The sequence below is a fragment of the Leptonychotes weddellii genome, chromosome 15 (assembly GCF_054177405.1).
Source record: "Leptonychotes weddellii isolate Sample4059 chromosome 15, ASM5417740v2, whole genome shotgun sequence".
NCBI classification, from domain to species: Eukaryota; Metazoa; Chordata; class Mammalia; order Carnivora; family Phocidae; genus Leptonychotes; species Leptonychotes weddellii.
Window position 1 is genome coordinate 396,012 of NC_138383.1, and position 8,716 is coordinate 404,727.

The 8,716-nt window shown below is 54.0% G+C and overlaps 1 protein-coding gene across 1 annotated transcript; it reads right to left on the bottom strand.

The window, feature by feature from the left end:
• Window positions 1-71: 71 nt before the first annotated feature.
• FN3KRP (fructosamine 3 kinase related protein) lies at window positions 72-8,716 on the bottom strand. Its single transcript, XM_081804175.1, has 6 exons — window positions 8,508-8,716; window positions 4,373-4,524; window positions 3,672-3,763; window positions 2,643-2,725; window positions 1,392-1,514; window positions 72-1,124 (listed from the first exon to the last, which is right to left on the bottom strand). Exons 1-6 carry the CDS (start codon window positions 8,646-8,648, stop codon window positions 786-788), a joined length of 930 nt encoding a protein of 309 aa, XP_081660301.1. The 5' UTR covers window positions 8,649-8,716; the 3' UTR covers window positions 72-785.

The window sequence follows — 8,716 nt, forward strand, 5'->3', positions numbered from 1 at the left end:
TTACAAAGGTTTCTTGGCAAATACCTAAGATAAACATTGAATTACGACGCAAATGAAGGAAATATACAGTCTTGTACATCATTGAAATCAATGAAAGTTTATTCAAATGCTTATGCAAAAGACTTTCTCAGCATCAACGCCATTCACTAATATTCCCCATCACTGTTAAGACGAGGAAGGGAAAGCCACTGGTTTAGCACTTTTTTATAAAAAGGAGTAATTCACAAGCTTGAAAACGGCAAACAAGATGGGGTGCCAGAAGGAGGGATTCAGTGGCTCCTAAATTTACCCAAGACTAGCAGTTTGGTCACTCCCAGAATCAGCTTCCAGACTGGTCGGCCTGCAGCAGGGCGGAGGGGGCACAGAAAGAAAGGGAATGTGCTCAGTTGAAACTGGGCATTAGAAGCTGTCCTCAGTACTGGCTTCATGTCTACACCCACGTCTAACCCATCGAGAAGCATCTTCCCGAACATCAGAGTCGCTCCTGGAGATGACACGGGAGGAGCCACCAAGGGAATGTGTCCTCGGCAGCGCCTGGCACACCGGCCGCTTCCCTGCTCAGCCTCTGGGCAGCAGTGTTTTGACGGGGCCCACCCACAAAGAGCTGGTTTTATCCAGCTATGAAGTCTAAGGAAATGTACAACCTCAGGAGGACAAAGTTAGTGTGACAAGTCGGGGAAGAAGCCCTGATGGACAGGACTGTGGGGGACGGGAGGCGCTGGCCACAGGTGTCTGGCTAGGACCTGGTGCACCTGAGCCTGAGGCCCCCTCCGGAGCAGGGAAGCTCATTTGATGAGATTCCTCATGATATTCAGGGAGGACCCTCTATACCCTGATCCAAAATGATTCCAGTGGTTCAAATAGTGGAAGAGCTGATAGAGCTGCAGGCGTGACTCAAACCCCGGGGCCTTGGGGATCGCACTGTGGTAGGCGGAGTAGAAGGAGCGGCTGAAGCCCCCAAACATGCCGGCTATCGCCAGCTCGTATTCCGAGTGGCCGTAGAAAGAAGCCGGATCAAAAATGATGGGCCCAGAGGAGTCCTCTGCTACGTTTCCTCCCCAGAGGTCTCCATGGAGCAGGGCTGGGACGATGTCCAGGTCACGAAACAGGTCAGGGATCTTCAGCTGCAGGGTAGGAAACGATTCTCAGCAAAGTACCCAACACGTGTGGGAGGGATGCAGATGCTTTTCTGAGTGTGGCCCAACCGCCCCAGTGGAGTGTGGCGCTCAGATGCGCACGGACACACACAGCTCAGCTGGGGTGGAGGGACACCGACAGCCACCCCCTGGCTGGCCCAGCCCACCTCCTGTCCAGACCTGGGCCACAGGTGGCCACCCCTGTCTCAGGGCCTCCCCTGTCAGGCTTGCAGGGCCTGGCGAGGTTCCTCTCACCTGCAGAGCAGACCAGAGCTCCCGGGCCTCCCTGTCCCCAGACCCCTTCTCCACCATGTCCATCTGGGGCTGAATGCGCTGCCGGGCATAGAAGGCGACCCAGTCCTCCTGCCAGTCGTTCACCTGCGTGGACAGAGGAAAATGCCAGAGCCGAAGGAAGAAGCCCAAAGCGGAGGGGCACGACCACAAGGGTAGGTTGTGGAAGGCGTGCAGCTGACAAGGCAGACGGTGTCTCATGGACAGGCTGGGACCTCAGACCCTGTCCAAGAAGCAGGGGACCCTCCCAGTGCAGAGCAACAGAGACCACTCTGAAGAGCTCTAGGACAGTCTTTCTACCTGTACTCACCTGGGAGCACAGAGCTCAGAGCTGATTGGCCTTCCCCAACCCGTGGCTCATTTCTGACCATCCACCTGGCCCCAAGGACCCCACTTCAGCCCCCACCCAAGCAGCCGGCACTGCCCTCCCCAGAGTGAGAACATGAGGAGTCATGTGAAGCCTGCTTCAAGGAGACCGTCGAGACGCTGACCATCAGGAGGGAAGCAACACACACATACCAGAGTTCAGGGGCAGCAAATACCGCATGATTACGGAGAAGCCCTCCCACAGGCATGCACGCACACACGCAGGTGTCTGTACGCACACGGGGCGGGCTACAGGCAGGCGAGGAAGGAGCAGAGCCAGCTGAAACACCCCCAGAGCTGCGTGGAGCAGGTGGGACCGGGAACCCCAGCCTTCAGCCACTCGCCACCCCGAGCAGGTTCCTGGACAACCTCTCCCCACAGTCCAAAACCTGCATAGTGCCTACTGTGCCCACTAGGAATCCCTGGAAGTTTCCCAGCTCACTCAGTACGCCTCCTCTGAGAAGCCACCACCCTCCCCACTCAGCGTTTGCTGGGCATCGAGTGGAGCCCCGGGGCCCAAATTCCCACGGAGCTAACCGCAAAATCATAAAACTGAACGGTACAATCCACTTGCATCATGCTATCTTTGAGGATCTAGGAGGAAGTAAATTTTTCTTAACTCTAATTTTTACACACCTTGAAATCCAGCATCCTGACTCGTTGGTCCTGTTTCTCTGAGCTTATCTAGCACGTGAGGTGGGTAAACCTCACGTCAGCCTCTTAAAAATTAGCAAAGAGAAAAAGGGTGCAAAGACTTTTACTAAATTTCATAAGTAAGGGAGAGGTGGTTCCTTCCCTGAGCAGCCGACCTGGCTGGAACGCGGAAGGCAAAGTGCTGGCGTCGCTCACCTGGGGGAGGTATCCACAGCACGTCACCACGTCAAACCCAAACTGGTCCACGAAGGGCCGTTCCACCTGCCCGCCTCCTTTCCCTTGTAGGCAAAAGGAAGACAAGAAAGACAACTAGTCCCACACTCCCTCAGGCTGCTCTTGGAGCTCAGGGCAGCTTCGAGGCCTGTCCTTGGTGTGCCCTTTACCTCATGTCCTCATCCAGAGATAAACAAGGGCCCTGGTCTCCATAGACCCTCAGGACCCAGGACCAGAGCCTGTTCCACTAGACTCAACGATGCAAGACACCCACACTGCCCAGGAGAGGCACCGGAGGATGCTCAGAGGAGCAACAACACTGCATCCAAAAGAGGAGGAAAACAGCTCACCCCGTGACCCATCAGGAAAGGATGGCTCTTGGAGGCCAGCTGAGCCCTGGCCATTTGTGAAGAATAACTGATTTGAAATGGCCTCCTTTGCATTCCCTGCGGCTCCCCCACACTCAGCAAATCCCAAAGGCCTGAACTATGTGGGCTTGGAAGGGGCGGGATGGAGCCTGACAGGATCTGTCTGGCACAGTAGATTCTCGGTTGTCTGCTCCTGGTGCGTCAGCCGTCCCGCTCACACAGTGACCCCAGGGCTGCACGCGGACTATCAAATGTGAAAGGATGAAAATACCAGAAGGCACTCTCAATGCCAACACCACACTAAGCTCTACGAAGGCTGGACGTGAGGGCCACCATGCTGTGCCTCCCGTGTGGCTGTCTCAAGAGAAAAGGCACCATGCAGAAAGCCAGAGTAACTCTGCGAGGCTTTCTTCTGGGGAAGGAGGGGCTAAAGGAACCATAACAGGACGGGGTTTCCAGTCCAGAAATACCACTTCTTCCAAACGCACTGTGTTACGGTACAGAACCTCATTCACTGTGTCCGCCATACCCCTAGCCGTGGGGCTGACACTGCTCTCCTTGGGAATCAACAACACAGACCCCACCCTCGTGCCCACGCCAGCCAATGTCTTCGAGGGGCCCTCACACCCACACAGCCGCATACCCACGGTGCCGGCCTCCTTCTGGAGTGTCTCCCCAAGCCTCTTGTTGTCTAGGTGTAGGTCTGCAAGCTGGGTTCCAAGCTTGGCAGCATGGCTGTGAAATAAAGAGCGTCAGCCAAGTGTGTGGCACACAATCGTGGGGTCACAGCCTCCTGCACAGTCTCAGGCCACGGAAAGCAGGTCAAGGGGATATACAGTCGGCTTCGGTGAAGCAAAGGGGAGATGAAGGGCCCTGGTTGTCTGATGCTCTTTCCCAGCCTTTCCCTGGCAGCTGGGTTCCTTGTCAGCATCTCCCCTTGGGAGATTCCTTTCCCGTTTGCCCTCGGCGTGTGGAGTATATCACTCATTCTGCAGCACCCGTGATGTGTGGGGTCACGGGTTCCTCAAAATTACACCCTAGATGCAAGCTTTCAGGTATGAAGAAACCACTCAGAAGAAAAACAAAGCCATGGGGTGCCTAGGGGCTCAGCTGGTGAAGCGACTGCCTTCAGCTCAGGTCATGATCTCAGGGTCCCACGCCAGGCTCCCTGCTCAGCGGGGACTCTGCTTCTCCCTCTGCCTCTGCCCTCCCCCCCGTGCTGTCTCTTTCTCTCTTGCTCAAATAAATAAATAAAATCTTAAAAAAAAAAGTCCAAAGACTCAAAAAATGCTTTAAAAAAAAGAGAAAGCCAAGCAAAGAGGCGGAGAAGGTGCCCAGACAGACCTGCTCAGATACCGCATGTCCAAGTGCTCCATCACGAGCATGCTGCCGCCTCCTGGGGCATCAAGGACCTTGATGGGCTTGGGCACTTTCACGGTGTCTGTTCTCAGGATTGCAGTTAAACTTGCCATCTCACCTTCAAACATTCTTTTGGCCTTTCCGAAAAATAACAGAGGAGTGGGGAGAGAAGGGAGAGCAAGATTACTTCTGGAAAGAGTCTACGTAGACATGTTTTCTCAAGCATTACAATTTTAAGCCAAGGCTATCCTGACTGCAGACTCAACAGACGCAGGCCACTTCTCCTGCTTTCGGGCAGAGTGGATTATGCACTGAAGCTGCCCAGGAGTAAGAGGGATAGCACTTTCTTGTTCTGGACCCCCTTCTACACTCTTGTTGAGTCTCTCCAGAGAGGGAACTGGAAGGCCTCCATTATTCCACCAAACGTCTGGTGCAGAGCTGGACTGCGTCCGTGGGCCCTCCCCAGATGGCACCTCAGCCACAGTCCTGTCCCACCTGGCCCTCCACCTCCACATGCCAGGCACCTGGGGTCACCTCTCACCAGGTTCGAGGGCACCTCCGACCTTGTACGGGAAACCATCCCATCTTAACCACCATTTCCAACCTCCCCCCAAAGTCCTTGCTCCCCCAGACTGCAGCGACTGTCCTTCACCTCATCTCCTTGCTCACCACGGCAGGGACCCTTACCAAGGGCAAATCCCAGCCTGGAACACGCCCCAAGCTAGCAACCTGTGTGACAGCCCCACAGGTCTGGCCCTGCCCACTTTCTACGCTCACCTGGGGTCCCTGCCCTGGGCTCCAGTCCTACACCACCATGCACACGTGTGCACACACCAGCATGCGCGTACACATCCCTGTGCTCCTGGGCTACAGCCTTCTTCTAGCTCCTCACAGATCGAAGCCACGTGTAGGGGTGCTTCTGCTTGGAACACCACCCCCACCTTTTGCCAAGTCAGACCCTTCCTCATCATGCTTCAGATTTCAACTTATTATGTTCTGACTTCTCAGAAAAATCTTCCCTAACTTCCCAGACTCAGTAGCTACTCCCTTTAAAGGAGCACCTTTTTTTTTTTTTTAAGTCAAAATGCTACAGAAGTATGAGCAGAAAAAGGCACAAGTGGGAGCATCTGACTCCAATTTTCACAAAGTCTGCACATTGCATGACTGCCCCCTGGACACAGACAGGACACTGTTGCCCGGAGGCTCCTCTGCTCCCAGCCATTCACATCCCCCTCCCCACAGATGTGTCACGTCTGCTTTGTCCTTGTATATGCAGAAGCTTCTGGCTTCTTTGTCCCACTGCCTTTGTTATGCTGGTGCATCAACAGTCAGAGTTTATTCTCACTGCTGCACAGAGCTCCCCTGTGTGAGTATTCCAGAATGGGCTCGCGCAGTGTACTGACAGACAGCTGGGCTTCCAGTGTGGGTCTACTATGAAGTGCTGCCAGGGACCTGCCTCTACTTATTCTCAGGACTGACTCTATGACCTAGGGCAAGGTGCTTAAGTTCTCTGTGCCGGCTCCCTCACCTGTAAAAATGGGGTTAATAACAGTACCAAGCTCACAGGCTCGCTGCCGTGAGCAACCGAGCTAGCAGCTAACACTTACGTAGCCCATTCTGAACAGTTTATAAACATCATCATTATTATACTACCTTGGAGAGCTGACCTCACTGAGGAGGAAGATAAGAACTGCGCCTTGAGCATTTTCTGAACATTCTCTTTAGGAGATGAAGGAAAACAACTGCCTTCCGGCTACTTTGTACTAGAGCACTGGTCGTGAAAAGGAAAGTGAGGAGTAGAATAAGATCATCAAAAGTAATCATGGGGAGAGAGGTGGCGAGGAACTTCACAGAAATGTCTGCTGCTCTGTGCGAGGAGAGTGAGGGAGAAGTGGGCAGCAGGTGTGGCACAGTGCTACAAAAAAGATCTGGAGCTTAAGGGAGGAGGAGGAGAGGAACCAACCGCAAGTATGCAAGACAGATAAGAATAATCTTCTTTAGAGCAGGTCAATTCAAGTGGGGTGAGAAGGAAAAGGAAAAGCAATCAGGTAGTCTTCTCCTAGAAGTGCAGAAGATATTTTCACTTCCTACAAGGTAAAGCATAAAAGAAAGTCCTGTTTTCATACAACCAGCCAATGTTTACGCTACAGCCAATACGTCTGCATGACTCACACAGTATTTTCCACAGAAAGCTAGAAAATTACATGTTCAGAACTATCTGCCAAAGGACCAGAAGGAACTTAGGGGAGAAAGATTAGCAAAAAGAAAATGGACTTTGGGGCACCTGGCCAGCTCAGTCGGTAGAACGGGCAGCTCTTGATCTTGAGGTTGTGAGTTCCAGCCCCACGTTGGGTGTAGAGATGACTTAAAAATTAAATCTTAATTAAAAAAAAAAAGAAAATTGACTTTGATGACAAAAGAAAAAGTAAGAACCTGAACACATAGCAGCTCAAGAACAATGCTCAGAAAGTGTCACTAAGTGGGCCCATTTTAATCACTGGAAAGTATTTGCTTTCCCCTGTAATTAATACCCATTCTGAATTATAACAAATGCCAGCGAAGGTGGAAATACAAACAGGAAAAGGGCAAATGCCACATAAATGGGAAAACAAAACCAGAAAACAGAGAAGCCCTGCAGGAGAACGTAAGGAGAGACAGCACGACTGCGTAAGGGCTGCCCGAGCTAAGCCCAAGCACAAATGCGGACAGATTCCTATAAAAGGGCTGTGCGGCAGGACCTGCAGCCGATCTCTGCAGAACAGAGCACGAAGGTGGGTCTTGAGAGAGCAGCAGCGATTCAGAAAGAGATCATCCCCTATCGCGGAAGGTGGGATTCACATCTGGGAAGAAAATGAAAACAACTCCAAGAATGCTTTCTAGAGAAAGAATAAAAGCACGCCAGGTGTGTGACGTGAGCACTTGGTACTGGGGTCAGTCTTTCAGCCGTATCTGAAACAACACACCGCCAACTGCTCACGGTCTCCTGGAGCCAGCCGGGGCCTTCCGGCTAACATCGGGGTGACCCACCCCAACTGGGCCCAGAAGTGACACCAGCAACCAGGAGGAAGTGCGGCTTCCGCAGTGAGGCTCACCTGCTTTCTACAGGGACCTTGGGAAAAAGTTCATGTACAAACAATTTTCTGGAGTGGGTGGCTACAGTGGGCTGAAGCTGGTGCCCCCTCCCCAGTTCCTCTGTCAAAACCTATCCCCCAGTGTGACCCTGTTCAGAGGTGATTAGGCTCCAAGGGCTAGAGCCCTCTTAATGGGATTGGTGCTCTGACAGAAGAGACCCTAGGGAGCTCCCTTGCCAGAGCTCCCTCTGACACTGAAAACACAGGGAGAAGTGGCCTTCCCATCATAGAAGTGGGCTCTCAGCTCCCAGAACTGAGAAATAAAGGTCGGCTGCCTACACTGCCGGCTCTGTGCTCCAGTGGCCCAAACTCACAAAGGCAGTGGCTAAATTATTTTCAATAATCCAGAAAGGATTTTGATCTCTGCAAGTTCAAATAAACCCCAGAACAAGAGGCTGCTACTACCAGACCCTGTTCAAAACTCCCCAAGCAAGGGATTTCTCAAAGTAGCGGCCACATCCATCACTGGAAAGCCATCCCCCGAACCACCGTCCACACTGCAGCGGGGCGCATACTTGGGCGCAGGGGTCCCGAGAGGGCCGCCCAGAGGGTCCGCTACCCTCCCTGGGGTTCACACGGCTCACCCTGGGTACGCGACCCCAGGAACGCCCAGACACAGCCTGAAGGGCAAGGGGGTCAGCAAGTGCCACTGCCCTCTGGCCCTGCTGTGCGGACCCCAGCCCGGGCCTTGAGCATTTCCACCCCAGACCCGGAATCCCGGACTTCGGACCCCCCACTCCACACCAGGACCCCAGCCCCCGTCCTGAATCTCGACCCTCACGCCGATTCCGGACCCCGAATCCCGGACCTCGGACCCCCCAGACTCCACACCAGGACCCCAGACCCCGTCCTGAATCTCGACCCTCACGCCGAATCCCGGACCCCCCAGACTCCACACCAGGACCCCAGACCCGGACTTGAAGCCCCACCCAGACCCCAATCGCCGACCACCACCCACCCACCCCGGCCCGGCCTACGGCGGCCCTGACCTCCGCCTTGGAGTTCACTTTCACAAACACGCGTCCTCTGTCCGTGTCGTAACTCTGGCCCTGACTAATGCACCCGCCCCCCGAGTGACCCGTAGCCTTGACGAAGTCGCAGCCCAGCTCCCGCTTCAGCAGAGCCTCCATGTTCAACGAGGCACGTCCGCGAACTGCCTCAGGCCAGGGAAAAGCCACCAGCGGGGACGCACAGTGAT

Coding starts and splice junctions, on each gene's coding strand:
- FN3KRP (XM_081804175.1), bottom strand. CDS start 8,648: ATGGAGGCTCTGCTGAAGCGGGAGCTGGGCTGCGACTTCGTCAAGGCT. Junction 4,525..8,507: donor AAGTGAACTCCAAGGCGGAG/GTCAGGGCCGCC, acceptor TTTTTCGGAAAG/GCCAAAAGAATGTTTGAAGG. Junction 2,726..3,671: donor GAAGGAGGCCGGCACCGTGG/GTATGCGGCTGT, acceptor TTTGCCTACAAG/GGAAAGGAGGCGGGCAGGTG.